Source organism: Gopherus flavomarginatus, chromosome 1 (genome assembly GCF_025201925.1).
Source record: "Gopherus flavomarginatus isolate rGopFla2 chromosome 1, rGopFla2.mat.asm, whole genome shotgun sequence".
NCBI lineage: Eukaryota > Metazoa > Chordata > Testudines > Testudinidae > Gopherus > Gopherus flavomarginatus.
This window is the reverse complement of record NC_066617.1, coordinates 319,282,095-319,302,698: the sequence shown is the minus strand read 5'-3', so window position 1 is coordinate 319,302,698 and position 20,604 is coordinate 319,282,095. Positions and strand designations below refer to the sequence as shown.

Below are 20,604 nucleotides of genomic sequence, written 5' to 3'. Positions count from 1 at the left end.
GACTATAAGTTCTGCGAGTACTACAAACTGTCTTGTTCTCTGTAACAAAACATCCTTACAGCTAAAAACAAGAACATAAGAATGGCCCTACTGGGTAAGATCAAAGGTCCATCTAGCCCAGTATCCTGTCTTCCGAAACTGGCCAGTGCCAGGTGCCCCAGAGGGAATGAACAGAACAGGTAATCATGAAATGATCCATCCCCTGATGCTCATTTCCAGCTTCTGGCAAAGAGAGGCTAGGGACACCATTCCTGTCCATCCTGGCTAATAGCCATTGATGGACTTATTCTCCATGAACTTATCTAGTATTTATCAAGTATTAAATAAAATGTTAAAGGGACTCTAAATTTAAAGTTGTCATAAACAGATAGTTAAGGGTTAATGTCTCTTTTACCTGTAAAGGGTTAAGAAGCTCAGTAAACCTGGCTGACACCTGACCAGAGGACCAATCGGGGGACAAGATACTTTCAAATCTTGGTGGAGGGAAGTCTTTGTTTGTGCTTTTTGTTTTGTTCGTTGTTCACTCTTGGGGCTAAGAGGGACCAGATGTGCAACCAAGTCTTTCTCCAATCTTTCTGAAACAGTCTCTTATGTTCAAAACAGTAAGTACTGGCTGGAAAAGGCAGATTAGTCTTATGTTTGTTTTCTTAACTTGCAAATATGTATTTTTCTAGAAGAATTTTTACATCTGTTTGCTGTAACTTGTATCTTAGGCTAAAGGGGATGGTGTCCCTCTAGTCTATCTAAGCTGAAGACCCTGTAAACATTTTCCATCCTGGTTTTACAGAGATAAATTTTTACTTTTTCTTTCTTTAATTAAAAGCTTTCTTTTTTAAGAACTTGATTGATTTCCCCCCCCTTGTTTAAAACCCAAGGGGATTGGGTCTAAACTCACCAGGGGATTGGTAGGGGGGCAGGTGGGGGAAGGTTAATTCCTCTCTGTTTTAAGATCCAAGGAGTTTGGACCAGTGTAGCCTTTCAGGGTAACCCAGGGAGGGGAAAGTCTGGGAAGGGGAAGGAGATCTAAGCTAGGAATTAAGCTTAGAAGGGTACATGCAGGTCCCCACTTTTTGGACGCTAAAGTTCAAAGTGGGAAAAATACCTTGACAGAAAGATAAGAGAAGTAAATAGATTTTTTAAAAAAGTGAATCATCTAGTAAATTTCAAATTGGTAATTTATGTAAATCTGCACTACAGTGCATAGAAATAACAAATGTATCCATTCTCAGGCTACAAGGCGTACATTAATCAGCAGCTGAGGTCAGAAAGAAAATCCCTTGACTCTTACCCCCTTACCCCTACTATGGAATAGAATTATAACTGGCCAGGAGCAGGCTGGCTTTTTTTTAACTTTCCTCTGAATTATCTGCTACAGTCCCCAAATACTAGATTAGATGGCCTACCGGTCTATTCTGGGATGGAATATTCCAGGGTATATTCCTGCTTCAATAATCTTCACAAAATATGTCTGAATTTAACATTTTCTGCTATATTTTCTTTAGTAATACATTTACCCAGGACCCACGGTAATATCATCCACTCGACGACAGTTGGCGGTGGCCCCTGCATGTTCAAGTCCGACCTGTCGATGTGCTGAGAGGCAAGGAGCAGCAGAAACAGAAAAGTCAAGTAGGATGCAGTATGACAGATAAATTTGATAAATGGCTTTTTGATGAACAGCCCTAATGGGCTCTTGGGAGCGATTAGGTAGCACACAGAGAAGACAGGGAACAGGAGTCCAATCACGGCACATGTCAACATCTTCACTGCCCAGTGCCGCCTCCTCCAGCCTGGGAACTCATCGTACCAGCGGGATGCAAGCAGCTGCTGACAGTTGGGCTGGGCAACAAACTAAAGCAAAAGAAAGAAAGGACAAAGTCAATTCCATGTGATTGTCACCCATTCATTTTCTCCACAGACCAACTTTAGGGCCATATTTTTATTGGCTTTTGGGTGGGCACACAGAGGAAAGCTTTTGAGAAACCACCATGCTATTTACACAGCCTATGCAAGTACTACTCATAATAGCAACCCCTGTGAATGAGGACTGATAAGTCCCTCCTTCCTCCAGTAAGCCAGTCATTGGAAAGAGGGTGGGTGCGGAGGACAGGAAGGGACTTGGCTCAGCCCCACTGTGGCACCCCAGACATCTCTACCTCATCCTACAGGTGCTGGGTGTGTGCGCCTCCATGAAGCCAGGGGCTTTTGGGAGAGATGGTGCCTACCAAAGGAAACTCCCTCATGTTACTCCCTAGAAGTGCTATAGCTCATGCAATGTCCAGCATCCACTGAAGCCTTTAAAATTCATTTTTCAAAAGTATTTATGCTAGTAAATCTCAACTGCTCAAGTGTTAATGGAAATCAGACACAAAAGGGTTGTGACATGGATGTTTCAACATTTGTTTTAAATTCAAATACATATTCACAAAAAAAGTTTCCATTATTCACTCAACTCTTGAACAGAACTTAAAGATCATTGGATAAAAGTCACTATGGAAATACAAAGAATTATTGTTGTTGCAGGACTATAATTTAGCATCTTCAAAAAGTAAAATTGAATGCAATAATAAAAAAAAAGCTTTTCCTCATCACATTCACTGAAAATTCTCTAATTTAGTTCTATCAGAATACTGAGCAAAGCTGATGTAGATATACTGTATGCTTCTTGCATAACTGAAGTAACGAACTTGCCATCCCTAATGCTCCCTGCCTTTCTTAGTAAACCTTTTTCATATTCATTTGCATCCTTTACAATATTTACAGTGTTATTTTATTATTTTACAATGTGTTGTATACTACCTAGCTTCTGTTTTTATTTTTACATTGTGATCTGTTTCTTAAAAGTAATTTTAAAAGTACTTTTTACAAATGTCATTTTTCATATAAATATATGCACTTAATATCCATTTTCAGTTTTTCAACGAAGATTCTGATGTATTTCAGACTTTTCTTCATATTATTTTCTTTATCATATAGTTCATATGCTAAATTTGATACAAGGAGACATAGAAGTAATAGAATTGACATAAGCAGACATATAATAGGATTGACACTTCCATCAGACAGAGTAAAGGTTAAAAAAGAAATATACTCCTTTTTGCATCAAACACACACATACTCACTCAATCAAAATTAAAAACTTAATATAGCCATGCATTAACAATTGTTCATTTAGCTTCTGTTTGGCTCAAGGAATTTTTTTTTAAAGCATCACTACTGAACAATTTTAGGTGGCTTTGAATTCCAATCATATGCATGTAGAGTAATTATATGTTTTATAATTATAAAACTTAAGATAAAACTTATAATTACTCTACATGCATATGACTGGAATTCAAAGCCACCTAAAATTGTTCAGTAGTGATGCTTTAAAAAAAAATTCCTTGAGCCAAACAGAAGCTAAATGAACAATTGTTAATGCATGGCTATATTAAGTTCATCACATTTCCTGTCTTCCATGTGTCATGCTTTTTGATAAAACCTTATAATTACAAAGGGCCAGATTCTGCAGTTCTTACTCATGCTAAGTAATATATTACTTTTTAAATAGTCCCTGAAATCATTGGAACTACTGGCCTGGGAAAGTATTACTCACTGTAGGTTTGGCAGAATCTGGCACTCAATTAAAATTCAGAGTGCATCTTTATGTATATGTCTGGATCTCGTTAGTAAAATTAAAGGGAACCAGCTCCCTGGACCAAATTTAAACCTGCTGCAGGCTGGTAGAATGTCAGTGTTTTCAGTAAAGATATACTGGCTCACCATGCACTAGCTCTGAGGCTGATCCCCTGACTATTAATTTGTTATTTTTGAAAGGAGAAAAAAGGAAAAAAGAAAAGGAAAAAAATAAAATGAGTTATACTGTAAGAATCATGAAAGGAACAAAAAAAATCACACAGTGATCTCTGTTTCTTTCATTAGGAAAAATATTAAGTATAAAAGGTTTCAGATGTTTATCTCAAGTTAGAGCTGCTTGGAATAATACCGTATTCAATTAGAGCAGCTTGTTTCAATGTGATGTGCTGCCAATGTTTTAACAAGGTGTCCCTCAAAAAATTTTCACCTCACTTGGCAACGTGTGATACTCCCTGAATTTAATATTTTTTTCTCTTCCCCTCAAAGTTTGACAGTTCCATGCTCTTTTCCCCTCACCACAATATCTGTCAATTCTATATCAATCTCTTAACCTAAAAATTCATCAGTTTCATACTCCTTCCCTCTTTCCAGGCCTTACCTGCTTGATATGGGGAGTCCGGAAAAGGAACAACTTTTTCCTGGCTAATCTGAGTCTTGGAGTGGAAGCAGGTGTCCCTTGGCTTGTCAGGGGTAGTTAAGGAGAAGTAAGTTTATCCTGGGTGAAAGTGTTAGAGGGCTTTCCCTTCACCCCCTCCCCTGGTTCTTTTCATGCAGACGGAAAGCAGAAGACTAGAAGTTGTAAGTGCAAGCAATTCTATGTTTATTGGGGTTAGTTCCAAGCAAGCATATCCATAGCTCTACACACCAGCAGAGTCTGTTTCCCAGTATTCTGTTCCCAGCTCTGACACCGCAGAGCCTTGCCTGTGTCCCCGTTCCCTAGTTATCTTTCCCATTTCCCCCTCCTTAGCAGGCCCAAATATACCTTCAGTGCACAACCCTAGTCCCACCCCTTACAACTTATGATCATGTTCTGTTTTGGAGGGTCATGAGCTGGGGTCTTCATCCCACCTCTTTTGTATCCCATGAAAGGGGTAAGGAGTGAAGTTGTGTTCTGGCCAAGGCCAGGCTTTACTTCGGTTTTTAGTGTTTCTTACGCCTCCTCCCCCCACTCTTCCCCCACCTCCTTGCCCCTCCTAACTGGTTGCTTGACCTTAGTTTGAGAGAAGAGCTAGGCAGACTTCTAGTGAATGCTTGTATATTATACTCCCACCGTAACCTGTAACACTTTAACTGTATCCTTTATTTTTTCCCATTGTACTAAAAGCCCCATCTGGTTGTGGGAAATGCAACACAGTCTCCTTGTTCATTGATCTTCACACATATTAATATAAGATATAAGAGTATCAAAATGTCAAACCCAACATTCTATCTCAGGCTGAAAAACAAGCCTATATGCTAACAGATAGTAGTGAGGAGTCTGGGGGAAGGAGGGCACCTGTTTCTTCAAAGTGTGAGCTGCAGTCGGACAGGCAGCGACTGCAGGAATCACATTCAGTGCTGCTGCTGCGTGCCCTGCCTCCCTTCCTCCTTATTTAGTTCTGGAGAGAGAACCTGGCAAAAATGGTGCTGTGCAGCTTGCAAGGTAGACGTTGAAGGGGAGATTCACTTGCATCAGTGCTTTGCTCAACTCTAGTCTCAAAAAGGGCTAAAATATTAATGTGAAATGAAATTAAAATGTTAATGTAACAACAAGGCTTGTTAAATAACTGGAACTTTTTTGAGCTGGCCTGTAAAACAACGTTCTGTCCCAATACCCAAATATGATTTTGTTCCTCCCTGATCACATGGCTATTACATGATCTAGATAGAGGAAAATTGTGGCCTTCCAAACTACAAATTCTTCATATATATTAAAAAAATGGCTAACCTCTAGCTATCTATTCACTATGTGATTTCTTGCCCCTTCCCCAAGAGCATCTGGTCCTGACTACTGTCAAGGAAAAGTTACAGCACAGATGGATAGCTGGTCCTACATCACATTTCCTGTCTTCCATGCCAAACTAAGGATTTTTGGAAGGGTAAGGAAGATGATTATTTGGGATACATCCATTCAAAATGTGAGTTTGGTTTCTGCTCCCAACTAGCTTCCTGTTGCAGAACTGTAGCCTTGATGCTTCTTTCTGTCAATTCCAGTGATGAGTTTACACTGGCTGATAAATAGGTTTGTTTTCAAGGCCATCTTCAAAATGAAAAAGGCTGGAATATTATTTTTAAATGAAAGTTGAGATCCATTAGCAGAGTCCCTTGAGATCCCTCCAACTCAGCAGCGTGTTTCAATACAAGTGGGAAAATGGTTTTGAGAGGGTTCATGTTCATATTCTCTGAAACCCTCTTTACAGGGCAGGTTTGGATTTGCTCACTGAGTTATTTTCACTGAGGCTGAAGTTGTAATTAAAGTATCTTGCACGCTTTGAATGAAATCAAGTCCTCTTCTCCAGGAACCAATTAACATCAAGAACCTCTGACATGTAATTAAACACAAATGTAAATGAAAGACATGCATGCATCTCCCATTTATCTTTCCCTTATCTGTTTAGTTTATGAGCAACTGCAAACTGAAAACAATGACCTAGAAATCCTCTTCGAATAAATGCCAAACACCAAGTAACTCCATATACAAATACCAATGAGACATTCATCTAACGTACTTTAAACAAGAGGACAGATGTAAAAAACATGAAACAAGAATAACTCTGTGCATGTTTCAAAACATGTCTAAACATGCCACCTGAGTCTTATATGAGCTGCAGACATACTGAAGTGGCTCTTGTGGTACAGAACACAGGCAGAGATATAAAATAGAATCCATGAAGCAGCATGTCCAGCTGCAGATGATTTATTAAACTCCAAAAGGTCCAGACCTCCAATTTCATGGTTTTATATGATAACAGCATTGGCATAGCTAGTGAACAATAAATCTCCGGTCATTGCAACCATTTCTTTTGACTACCCAGTTCTATCAACCATATATATAATCCAGGCCTTCCCCAAGTGTTTCATTTAGATCTCCTGAAAATAACTCTAAATCTGCTCCAGACACATTTTCAAATTTACACTTGTTGACTTTATATCTAAAAGTATTGTACAAGTGTATTACTAAATTCTTGTATCATTTGAACAAGACTAAATCACTTGACTCATTTTTGTGGTTGGATGGTACAAGCAAGCATTGTATATGATTTTCACTAGAGATATATAAATGCATTACACAAGCTTAATAAGAAATAATATTAAGCAGTACGGTTCAGTGAATAGGGGACTGGTTTATTCATAGATGCTAAGGCCAGTCTGATCATCTATTCTGAGCTCCTGCATAACAGGTCACTGATTCAGAGTGATCAGGATTGCTTGATAAATTGGGTGCGAGTAAACAGTGTACATTTTAATAAGGCTAAATGTAAATGTATACATCTGAGAACAAAGAATGTTACAGAACTTACAGTATGGGGGACTCTATCCTGGGAAACAGTGACTCAGAAAAACATTTAGGGGTTGTGGTGGATAATAAGCCGAACATGAGCTCCCAGTGTGACACAGTGGCCAAAAGAGCTAATGTGATACTTGGATGCATAAACAGGGGAATCTCAAGTAGAAGTAAAGAAGTTATTTTCCCTCTGTATTTGGCACTGGTGCAACCACTGTGGAAATACTGTGCCAGTTCTGGTGCCACAATTCAAGATGGATGTTCATAAATTGGAAAGGGCCCAGAGAAGAGCCATGAAAATGATTACAGGATTAGAAAAGAGGCCTAATAGTGATAAATTCAATGAGGGTCAATCTATTTATCTTAACAAAGAGAAGATTAAGAGGTGACTTGATTAAAATCGATAAATCCCCTACACAGGGAACAAATATTTAATAATGAGCTCTTCGATTTAGCAGGGAAAGTTATAACAAGATCCAATGGCTGGAAGGTGAAGCTAGCCAAATTCAGACTCAAATAAGGCATACATTTTTAACAGCGAGAGAAATTAATCATTGGAACAATTTACCAAGGGTTGTGCTGGATTCTCCATCACTGACCATCTTTAAATCAAGACTAGATGTTTTTCTAAAAGATATGCTCTAGGAATTATTTTGGGGGAGTTCTATGGCCTGTGTTATATAGGAGGTTAGACAAGATAATCATAATTGTCCCTTCTGGCCTTAGAATCTATGAATATATTCCTACTAAATTCTTCAGTTTTGATGAAACTGCATCGTACGGTGGAAAACTTCCATAGAATTTTTTTTAGCAACTCTGTCAGATAGCTTTAAAAATCTGACCTAGAGTCACTGATAGCATTGGTTAATATATTTTAAACTTCATATAGTTCATTAGCCTCAGTGTCTCCACCAGGACTACAACATTGACTGTTCATAAATTTAGCAAGTTTCATTTTCAGCAATGCCAGATGTTTTCCATTATCTGGTAGTAATTTGGATAGCAGATCCTCTATAACATATCCTGTTATGCTAAAAGTCCTTCGTGCATGCTCTTCAAGATTTACCATTGCTGGGGGGAAGGGAGACAATTTATGATTCCCAAAATGAAGCTTACAAGATCAGCCCAGTATGATTTCTTTGCTTTCCAGTATTCCAATGTGCAGTTTGCAATATCCATAAGAGGCTTCTCAGAAGGATGCTAACTCACAATTCAAGGAATGGATTGCTCAGCCTTTGGTTGGAATAGCATGAAAGCAAAATGTCTGTGAAACTGGTGTCTGTAGGCTGATGTCTATGCATTCGTGAGTCATAGAATTGCTGTTAATGTTAATGCTGGGAAATGGTGAGTGAAGAGAGAACACGGAAGCTGTTGAAGCAGAGCTCTGCCTCTTCTGTTAGAAGATTCATATCATATCTTCTTACAGTGTTTGTCTTCTGTCATATCATGTCACAACTAGGAAACTTTGAACCTAGGATCTTGCACTGGGGCAATCATATGGTTTGTGGGTTTGATAATCCCATTTAAAACACACACACACACACACACACACACACACACACACACACACACACACACACACACACACACACACACACACATACACACACACACACACACACACAACCATAGATTGATGGTTCACTGATTGATTCATTCGTCTGACACAGTGGGTACTCACCCCGAAAAGCTTATGCTCCAATATGTCTGTTAGTCTATAAGGTGCCATAGGACTCTTCGTTGCTTTTTACAGATCCAGACTAACACAGCTACCCCTCTGACAGCTGACATAGACTGATGGGTCAGTAACTGTAGCAAATCTCTACTGTAAGACTATTTCATTTCAGTATGATATTCAGTAGATTCTACACTGCAGTTAAATTAGGCACTGATTCAGCAAGGTACTTAAGTATATATCTAACTTTAAGCACATTGCTTGCTCCATTGAAGTCATTAGGCCTAGTCACAAGCTTAAAGTTAGGCTGATGCTTAAGTACCCTGCTGAATTGTAGCCTTAATTATTAAATAGTTTTTACATTTTTCTACCTTAATGTTTTATGACTGTAAAAAATCAGATTTTTTTGTCTCACTGGTTTATTATGTATGCACTGTTTATACCAGAATATTGTCCCTGAAGTCTATTTCTCCTTTCTTAACTGGAAAGTTTACATTCTAAGGTATCAATAACCTCTTTTGCACCAGTGGTGTTATATTATGTGTTCTTTGACATGATATTTCTTGACTCGTTTTATTAGCAGCCACTATGTTTCTCATTTTCATGTACAATGTATTCCTAGTACCTTCCAGCAATTTTGAAGCATGAAAGATGTTTTCCAGCAAAGATTCCACTGCTTTAGTCTATTCATGTGATTCTATCTTGCTACAAATGATTCTAAATTCCTTCTCACAGATCTTACCTACAGGCCTGTTTCTTTTTAGCATGCGGTAGCAGGGTCCACATAAGACATTACTGAACAGCAAGCCAGTGTGCTATAGTTTCACACCCTATATCGCTGCACCTTTACATCCCTGATAGACAGGCCCTTCTCAAGTTCTCAAGTTTCATGTTGTTGTTGACTTATTCTAATCAGTAGTTTTGCAGCATTAAGATTGATGTTAATATATTTCCTATTGACAACAAACGCTTTTCTCAGATACTGTGGATGACATCAGATAAAGAGAAAGCAACAAAAAGATGTCCATTAAAGGTTGATCCTGCGAACACTTACACACATGTTTAGGATCAATTCACATCCTTACAGCTAAGCATGTGAATAAGTGCTTTTAGGGCTGAGACTGAAGCCTTTGAAATTCTTGCACTCTCTCTATTAATATACCCGGGATCATCATGATGAGGATAATGACCTGCAATCCAGGAAATACACAAAGGACTTCAGAAATGCATTATAAACTAAAGATTTTTTTTTTAAAACAAATGATCTATTTGCAGTACTGTAATGCCTAGAGGCTCCAGTCAGAGCTCCGTTCTACTAGGAGTTGTACAGACATATAGAACAAAGAAGTCTTTGCCTCAAAGAGTTTAAGATATTGCATTGTAACACTTTACTATCTAGTCTAATAAATACAAGAGCCCATATAATGTCTTCACTCTGACATCAATAAGAGTTACACGGGTTACATACATTAAAAAAATGGGTCATGAATAGTGTCTAAAAGGGACCGGTACTGATGGAGGGTGGTTTCCCTTTTGCCTTCTTCGTGATGTGACATGTAAGACCAGCCTCTGATAACATTCTCTAAAATTTGGTGGTTGCAATGGAGAAGAGAATGGATTGGAAAGTAAGTGATTATATAACGTGCATTCTGAATTCCTTTACAATACCATGGGTAAGAGTCTCCATTTCCAGGTACCTTGTGTAAACATTTACACAGTTGCCAAGTGGATGTAAAATGCAAGCATTGGGATTCAGTACCATTTTAGATCCACTTTGCAATCACTTGTGTACATTAGTGTAGGGCAATGGAGAATCGGGCTCAGTGTTGTAGAACTTAAAAAAAAGTTCCAGAATTTGTATGAAACCCCAAGTTTTTCAAGGTCCTTTCTCTCCCAAATTGTTCCTGGTCTATTGAAAGAAAATTCTCTTTCATATGGCACTAGACACAGTTCCACACATCCCAATGTATTGGCTCAAAGAGCAGATGGGCTGGGGAGAGAGGAGGTTGGATAAGAAGAGGGAACAGCTGTGCAGAGAAGCAATGGCAAGAAGCTTTCATATGATGCAGGAGAGAAAAGTGGAGAGACCCAAAGAGGAGAATGAGGACTGAGATTTACAAGCAAGGATTATAGTCTTCGTAGTGGTGTTTGGTATGAATTGGATGGTGGCGGTGGACGGTGGTCAGAGTAAAGTAAGAAAGAGAGGAGGAGGTGACAGGAATTCTATATGATCAACATGCTTTTTAATTAGGGCTGTCAAGTGATTAAAAAAATTAATTGCAATTAATCACACTGTTAATAATAGAATACCATTTATATAAATATTTTTGGGTTTGCACAGTGTTCACTTCATGTTCATTTTTTGTATAAACATCTGCACTGAAAAAATAAAAGAAATAGTATTTTCAGATCACTTAATACAAGTACTACAGTGCAATCTCCTTATCATGAAAGTTGAACTTACAAATGTAGAGTTATGTACAAAAAATAACTGGATTCAAAAATAAAACAATGTAAAACTTTAAATCCTACAAGTCCACTCAGTCCTACTTCTTGTTCAGCCAATCGCTCACACAAACAAGTTTGTTTACATTGGCAGGAGATAATGCTGTCCGCTTCTTGTTTACAATGTCACCTGAAAGTGAGAACAGGCATTCGCATGGTACTATTGTAGAAAGCGTTGCAGGATATTTACATGCCAGATGCGCTAAAGATTCATATGTCCCTTCATGCTTTAACCACCATTCCAGAAGACGTGCATCCATGCTGATCATGGGTTCTGCTCGATAACAATCCAAAGAAGTGCAGACCAACACATGTTCATTTTCATCATCTGAGTTAGATGTCACCAGCAGAAGGTTGATTTTCTTTTTTGATGGTTCGGGTTCTGTAGTTTACGCATTGGAGTATTACTCTTTTAAGACTTCTGAAAACATGCTCCACACCTCATCCCTCTCAGATTTCGGATGGCACTTCAGATCCTTAAACCTTGGGTTGAGTGCTGTAGCTATCTTTAGAAATCTCACATTGGCACCTTCTTTGCATTTTGTCAAATCTGCAGTGAAAGCATTCTTAAAACAAACAACATGCTGGATCATCATCTGAAACTGCTATAACATGAAATGTATAGCAGAATGTGGGTAAAACACAGAGCAGGAGACATACAATTCTCCCCCAAGGAGTTCACTCACAAATTTAATTAAAGCATTAGTTTTTTAACAAGCATCATCAGCATGGAAGTATGTCCACCAGAATGGTGGCCAGAGCATGAAGGGACATATGAATGTTCAGCATATCTGGTATATAAATACCTTGCAATGCTGGCTACAAAAGTGCAATGCAAATGTCTGTTCTCGCTTTCAGATGACATTGTAAATAAGAAATGGGCAGCATTATCAATATAAAAAGCTTGTTTCTCTTAGAGATTTGTTGCACAAGAAATAGGACTGAGTGGACTTGTTGCCTCTAAAGTTTTACATAGTTTTGTTTTTTTGAGTGCAGTTATGTAAGAAAAAAAATCTACATTTGTAAGTTGCACTTTCACGATAAAGAGATTGCACTATGGTACTTCTATGAGATGAACTGAAAAATACTATTTCTTTTATCATTATTACAGAGCAAATATTTGTAATCAAAATAATATAAAGTGAGCAATGAACACTTTGTATTCTGTGTTGTAACTGAAATCAATATATCTGAAAATGTAGAAAAACATCCAAAATATTTAATAAATTTTGATTGGTATTCTATTGTTTAACAGTGCAATTAAAACTGTGATTAATTACAATTAATTTTTTGAGTTAATCCCATGAGTTAACTATGATTAATTGACAGCCCTAGTTTTTAAATTATTGGTTCAAAGAAAATAATTGTTCATGAAGCTGACCTGTTTCATCTACCTCCTCTACTCAGGTACAATCTGCTATTCATTTACATTTTCCCTTTCTCACATGTATAGACCATATTTTGATCTCATTGTAAAACCACTGGTTTCACTGATGTAACTGAAATCAGAATATGCCTGAGTATCTTTTATTATGGTAAAATATAATTTAATATACAACATACTTGGTGTGGGAGGTTAATAAAACAGGCAAATTCTAAAGGGAAAATGTTTCAAAAGTTAACTTTGAGAAATTAATGATGAGCATCATTACATAAATGAAGATGCTACAATGTTTCACTTTAATATTTTTGTCATCATATCTATGACCTTTGTTCTATGCTTTGTGACTGCTCAGTAGAGTGCACCACCATACAGCAAACTATTAAAACATCTATAAAATCAGCCAAGGTTTATCTATAATTGCAGTAATTCTAATTAATATAATAGAAAATACAATGAACATTGAATATAGTTCTTAGGAACTAGTTATGCATGAAAATACAGTTATGTGTTAGACTTCCCAATGCTTATGGAAACACATTCACTTTGCCAGATTTATGGATGACTATACAAACAGTGCAATATAGTCGTAATTAGGATGTTGCTGCAGCTTTTATGGCAGTGGAGTACAAAACATACTTTACGTTTTTGCAATGAGCTTTAGGCCCTAGACTCACAGTAGTAAAAACACAACAACAATAAAAAAAAACCCTCTAGTGGTAAACAATTTTTAAATCTTATTATCTGCAGAGATAATAGACTATAAACTTTAGGTGCCTCTTAGCTTCAGAGACAAAGTTAAACTGGATAATCTAAAGGAGGTACAGTCCCTGTCTTAGCATATCTAATAGATGTGGGTTTTATGTATAGCAATTTGAGAATTACATCAGTGCTCATATTATGTACTCCATGGCATTATTGTAAGCAGACTGTTTCATGTAAACCGATTCTTAGTAAATGCAATAGCAATAGCTCCCCTCCCACCTCCACAAGTCCCGAAGGCATGCTAAGTATTTCTGAGATACTGTTAGGGACTGGGGTGTAGGCAGTCTACCCTAGTGGTCAGAGCAGGAGGCAGGCTGAGGGGTTGGAGAAGGCATCCAAGCACGAAATCAGAAGCAAGGGTCAAATCCAAAGTAAGAACCAGGAAACAGAGCCAAGAGTCAAGCCGAAAGTCCAAACCAGAAGTCAGAAACAGGTTATCTGGAGTTAGGGAGGGCAGCAGCAAGGCAATAGCTAACATACCTACAGGCTTATGCTTTGAGCAGCCAGCACCATTCTGCTGCTGCTGCTGGCCTTAAGAGCTGGGTCTGCTGATCCCCTCATCCAGAGGTTGGACCAATTAGCCACCTAACTGGGGCCCAGTCTGGGGGTTAAGCTAGCAGGTAAGCAGGGCAGCTGCAGGCCCTTACTCCTGTCAGTTCTTTGCCACCCATGGTTATTTCACTTGATATCAAACAGGGCCTGTCTGCTTCATTTCATTGAGACATATTATTGGCAAATGCATGTAACTATTTAACCACTTCCAAACATTTATACTGTAATTCTCTGTGCATCATGTGTAGGGATAAAACACAGCAGCCAAAATATTTACTTAGCTCTCTGTCAATTCAGACATACTACTCTCAAAACATTCTTCAGAAATTTGTGACAATGAAGGCTTGTTGTCTGTACTAAAAGCTTCTCTGATATATATTACTGGATAAGATGATGAGTGAAATAACGCTTCTCCTGGTTGTCCCTTCCAAGATTCAATAAGCTAAGGCACATAACATTAACAAACCTGTACATTATTCTTCAGTCTCTCCGCAGCATTTCTTTTCAATGCTACTAGAATTACCATATTCTTTGCAAGTTTTACTTTTCTTTACCATTTAATACAGGCGAAAAATAGAACAGTTGGTACCATATATATTTCATAGCCTATTGTACATGTAAACCCATGCTCCCCACTCAAACCCCTTTTGGACCAAATGTCTATTGTTGTACAGAATCTTACATGGTGATTCCTAAAGGTTGTTAAAAAAAATCCACAGTTAGGTGACTGAGTGTGATGACCTATGCCTCCTTATGTTGGAACTGCTACCATCTATTAAAAACAAAAGAGCTGCCATACTGAGTTAGACCAACGGTCCATCTGGCCCAGTATCTTGTCACTGACAGTGGCCAATACCAGAACTTCAAGAGGAGTGTATAGAAAAGGGATATTTTGGAGAAATCCACCCGTCTTCTCCTCTAGCCAGATTCGCGGTAGCTCCGAGCATGGGTTGCATCCTTAATTATCTTGGCTAATAGCTATTGATGGACCTATACTATGCACTTACCTGGTTTTGGTTTTGAGGTTTTTTTTTTTAACCCTTTTGGCCATCACAACATCCCCTGACAATGAATTCCACAGATGAATTGTGCATTGTGTGAAAAAGTACTTCCTTATGTTTGTTATATACCTGCTGCCTATTAATTACTTTGGGTGATCCTTAGATTTGTATTGTGGGAAAGGGTACTTCTCAATTCACTTTTTCCACAGCATTCATGATTTTATAGACCTCTATCATATCCCTGCCCCCCTCAGTTATTTTTTCTCTAAGCTGAACAGTCCCAGTCTTTTTAGTCTCTTCTTGTATGGAAGGTGTTACATACTCTTGATCATCTTTGTTGCCCCTCTGTGAACCTCTTCCAGGTCCACTGTATCCTTTCTGAGATGGAACGACCAGAGCTCGACACAGTATTCAAGGTGTAGGAGCATCATGGATTTATAAAGTGGCATTGTGATATTTTATATCTTACTTTCTATCCTTTTCCTAATAGTACCTAATATTCTGTTATCCTTTTTGACCCTTACTGTGCACTGAGATGAAATTTGCAGAGAACTATCCATGATGACTCTAAGATCTCTTTTTTGGGAGATAACAGCTAATTTAAACCCCATCATTATATATGTGTAATTGGGATTATTTTTTCCAATGTGAATTAATTTGCACTTATCAATGTTGAATTTCATCTACCATTTTTGTTGTCCAGACACCTAGTTTTGTGAGATCCCTTTCTAACTCTTCGCTGTCAGCTTTGGACTTAACTATCTTGAGTATTTTTGTATCGTCTGCAAACATTGTCACTTCACTGTTCACTCCCTTTTCCAGATCATTCACGAATATGTTGAACTGCACAGGTCCCGGTACAGATCCATAGGGGACCCGGCTGCATACCTTTCTCCATTGGGAAAAATGACGATTTATTCCTATTTTTGTTAATAGACTAGCCAGTCTGTCAGGTCCTGGCTAGTCCAAAATCATATGACAGTTATGTGAAGCCCTCTCACACGTAGCGTGGCATATCATTCTGCTGCCTTTTGATGGCTGCCATACTGATTACCCCAGACATTTAAAAATAGTAAATCAAACCCCTAGAAATCATGAAAATAAATAATTAATAAGTAAGTAAGTAAGTAAATAATAACCTCTAAAATGAAGCAACTCAGTCTAGATAACATACACAGGGTCTTTGCAATGCATCGCTGTAACCTGAACTTCTAACGTACCTGGTTGAGCAGCCAAAATCCAATTTCTGTATTTGAGGGTTAAGAACTAAATATTGCCTCTTGATGGTTTCTGCTCCCCTCTGGCCCTTACTTGGTGCTATAGCCATTATTCAGTTCACCCCTTCCTTGCTGAGACATCTGTCCATTTTCCTTACCCTATGTTCTGTGGCAATTCCCAAACTTGACAGGAGCTTTTCTGGCTGCCATGTTGGTGTCCAGCTTTCTAATACAGCAGCAGTACCCACTGACTACTTCTTCAAAGTTCATAGCCTGATCTTGCATTCACTGAAGTCAATGGAAAAGCTCTCATTGCATCACTGGGGACAGAACCAGGTCCTCGGGATGTCTTGCCACCAGTCATCTGCAACTTTCCTTTCACAGATCTTTTTGTTCCTGCTCCCAATAGCATAACCAGCCTCTTGACTTTGCAGAATCTAGTTTATGTTGCAGACGAGCCACTAAAGCTAGTCTCTTTATGCTTCCTACCCATCTCCTCTGTGTCTCAGGAATGAAAGGCTGCACGTTGGGGCTCTCTCTCTTGTTTCTCCATTAGTTCCCAACATCACTACAACAAATGGGTATCATTAAAACGTCAAAGCAACAGAAAATATTGTGCCTCTCTGGTGCCCACTATATACTTTAATTCATATCTATATCCACTAGTTTAATTAGCTAGATGTGTTTAACTGACAGATCTGAAAATATATATTTAAAACTTAAATTGCATTTTTAGCTCTGAGAAAATATCAAAGATGAATTAGAGTGAATTTAATCAACTTCATTACAATTACTTTTTGGATATTCAGTTATTAATTATAATTAAACGTGCTAGATCAAATTTATTTTTCCACTGTCCTATTGGAATTCTGTTCCTCAAACAGTTTGCAACCCTGTTGTTTGAATCTGAATGAAAAAAAACACAAAATACTACTAATATTGCTCAGGACAAAGTTGAGACATTATACCATTTTCTAGCAAATAGCCTAGCTCCTGAGAGGTTATCAGCAAAGTCTATCCTCAAAGTCCTGAAATGGCTCAAACCATTGAAAAAGCAAAGAAACCCCATTTCCCTGTATATCCACTCCAATGCATTCTATGTAGTGCTGTCCTTGAACTCCATTTCCAAGATCCTGTTAGTGCAGAATGAAGGAACTCACCAGTAGAGCTGGCCAGAACAGGGCCACCCAGAAAGGAGGGCAAGTACGGCAATTTGCCCCAAACCCCGGGCCTTGCAGGGGCCCTGCAAGCACTGGTCCAGCGGCGGTCCCAGTCATCGGCCGGCTTTTCAGCAGCGGGGGGCCCTTCAGTGCTGCTCAAGACGTGGAGCGACTGTATAGCCCGCCGCTGCTGAAATGCCGCGGAAGACCCGGACCACCACCGGGTGAGTACAAGCGCCGCAGCTCCCCCACTTTCCCCCAGGCCTCCTGAATCCTCTGGGTGGCCCTGGGCCAGAACATGAAAATCCTCCCCCTCCACACATACATGTGTGTTTCTGAATTTTTTCCATCCCAAGTCAGAAACATGATTTTGGGGGAGGGAGGGGAAGGGATTTCCAGAAAAAAAATTGTTTAGGGAGAACTAAAATTAATTTTTTTGGCTTGCATCTGCTGCTTGAAAGGCTCTTTTCAAGTTCACTTTCAGCAAGTGAAATTGACAAGACTCTTCTAAGTGGGCTACCAGAACCTGATCTTCCATGTTCCTAACCTCCCCTTCAGGAGAGTCCTTCCCCAAGATCCGCTGTGGCCTATTGGCTGCCTAGCTGACACCAGAAAATGAAATTGGTAAGAGCCATCCAGCCAGGGAGCTAGCACTTTGATTTTGCTGAGGAGAAATCAAATTCGGGCAGAAGGAATTGACATTTTTCAGTGGAATATTCTGATTTTGTGAAAAGGGCATTTTCTGCTGGGAAATAGTCCTGATAGAAAACTTCCAACCAGCAATACCTACCAGCTTAATCGAGAAGTTTGTTACTCAAGTTCACATCTGTTTATTGGGGGTGAAAAGATCCATAGAGCTAACACAATTATTCTCCTGACCACTTTTCTTCCATTTGTGTTTTTCTTCCATCGCCTTCCATTTGTGTTTTTGCTCTTTAAATTGTAAGACCGTTAGGGTGAGATCTATGTCTGTATAGCCCCTAATATACTTTGGGCACTACTGTAATAAATATACAATCATGAAAGTAATCAATAAAATTATTTGAATCGATAAGTTGCATAGCTTGTGGCATGATTATATTAGAGCCAGGCTCAGGGATGTCTTAACAGTGCAGTTGCACACGATACCCCATTACTCACAGTGCTCACCTTACTCTTTCAGAAGGGAGACACAGCAGTGACCTTAGCTTTTCTTCTGGAATGGATGGAAGTAGTGGGCACTTCAAGGGGAGAAGCAGGAGTTAGGGAAGGTTTCAAAGCGGGCAGGTTATTCTTGTATTTCTAAATGTTTGTAAGAGCATCACAGGAGATCACCTCTCTCCTTACACTTCATTGCAAGGGCTGAGATCAGCTGAGGGGCTTTGTCTGCCATTCCCTACATGTGCATCATTGCAGACCTGAAGGCAGGGCATTCTGCTAGTGGAGAGTCCCTGACTGTGGAGCTCACTCTGGGCTGGTCTTCAATACAGGGAGATTGACACTGTTGAAATCAATGCAGCAGGGGTTGATTTAGTGAGTCTAGTGAAGACCCACTAAATCGATGGTAGAGTACTCTTCGCTCAACCCCAGTACTCCATCTTTCTGAGAAGAGTAAGGGGAGTCAACTGGAGAGCATCTCCCATCGATGCAGCACAATGAAGACACCAAGGTAAGTTGACCTAAGCTACATCAACTCCAGCTACATTATTTACATAGCTGGAGTAGTGTAACTTAGGTCGACTTACTCCAGTGGAGAAGACAATTCAATCACTCCAGAGCTCTTCCTTGCACCCCTTCCTCCATTGTTTGGCTAATACCTGTCTGGACTGGAACCTCCTTGGGGCAGGGACCTTGTCTAGTTACTTGTTTTTAAACCATCTAACACATTTTTAACAACAATCACCATCACCACCACCTTTAACAGCTGCACAGGGTTAGGTTCCATCCTGGCAGATCCCTGCCATCCTTGTGTGAAAAAGTGCATATGGACTCAACTCCCATTGTAGAATTTAAGCCCATGTTGTTCAGGTTCAGTGATTAGAAAGCTACCACCTGAGTCATGCTGTGTTCCAAATTATTTCACTTTCCTTAAAATTGTCTGTATATTCTGTCAAGTTTATATGGAACTGAAACTTGCTCAAAGATGCCCAAGTCCTAAAAAAATCTGTCTTTGTGTCTTTGGAAAGCACAGACTGACTGAATGCAGAATTAAATGCCTCAGGGATAAATAAGAACTCAGCACAATTACAAAGGAGATTTAATTAAATAATATCAGATAATACTTCTCCTTATAATACAGCTATTAAAATATTGTAGGGAAGTCTGGTTTTCTAGTTCAGTAAATAAACATGAACATGATGTATGCAGCAGCATATACATATGCTTTTTTTATTTGCAAGTAGTTTACTGATTTCCATCTTTAACTCATAGCTCCTGTTTTACTAAGATGCATAAGTTGGCCCAAAATGTTAAATATTAAGATATCAGGTTAATCACTAGCCACTAGTGAGTGCATGAAAACTAGGTTGTAACTATGACTCTCAGTGAGCATTGTTCTGAGACCATTAGCAAAAGAAATGCTAGTCACCCACTTAGTGCTTTTTCCAGATGATATGAGATGCATGAATTATATCCGCCGCCATTATAAACATGCTTTGCCCCTCTCCTGTGTACATGCAATGTCCCACACTTTCCCCAAGGGTCTCTTGGAAACTGGTACACTAATGTATTTGGTACTTTGGAGATACTCTGGGGTGGTTGCATGATCAGAGTGGTCTCTTAAGGTACGTCTACACTACCTGCTAGATTGGCGGGTAGTGATCGATCTATCGGGGATCGATTTATCGCATGTAGTGTAGACGCGATAAATCAATCCCCTATCACTCTCCCGTCGATTGCTGAACTCCAGCTTGGCGAGAGGCGGAAGCAAAGTCGACGGGGGACCGGCGGCCGTCAATCCTGTGCTGCGAGGCCACGAAGGAAGTAATTCTAAGTCAATCTAAGATATGTTGACTTCAGTCATGCTATTCTCATAGCTGAAGTTGTGTATCTTAGATCAATCCCTCCTCCTCCCCCTGGTGTAGATCAGGCCTTATATGAGCTTCACTGTATTGCAATGTTATGTTTCTATAACAGATTGATCCTTCCAAAATGTATAGCCTCCTAGTGCATCATGGCTCAGAAAGTTATGGATATATTTGCTCGGCTAGACTTTATAAACATGAAAGAAAAAAGTGTTTGCTTTTAGTT

At 39.1% G+C, this 20,604-nt stretch overlaps 1 protein-coding gene across 2 annotated transcripts in view; it reads right to left on the bottom strand.

The window, feature by feature from the left end:
* The window catches only part of TRPC4 (transient receptor potential cation channel subfamily C member 4), a 195,085-nt gene that overhangs the window by 50,111 nt on the left and 124,370 nt on the right, over positions 1-20,604 (bottom strand). Inside the window, exon 4 of one of the 2 annotated variants that reach the window (XM_050937174.1) lies at positions 1,515-1,851. In XM_050937174.1, coding sequence (XP_050793131.1) covers positions 1,515-1,851 — 337 coding nt within the window. Of the gene's footprint in view, positions 1-1,514; positions 1,852-20,604 lie in introns of those variants that run through there. The other variant, XM_050937176.1, reaches the window with a different exon arrangement.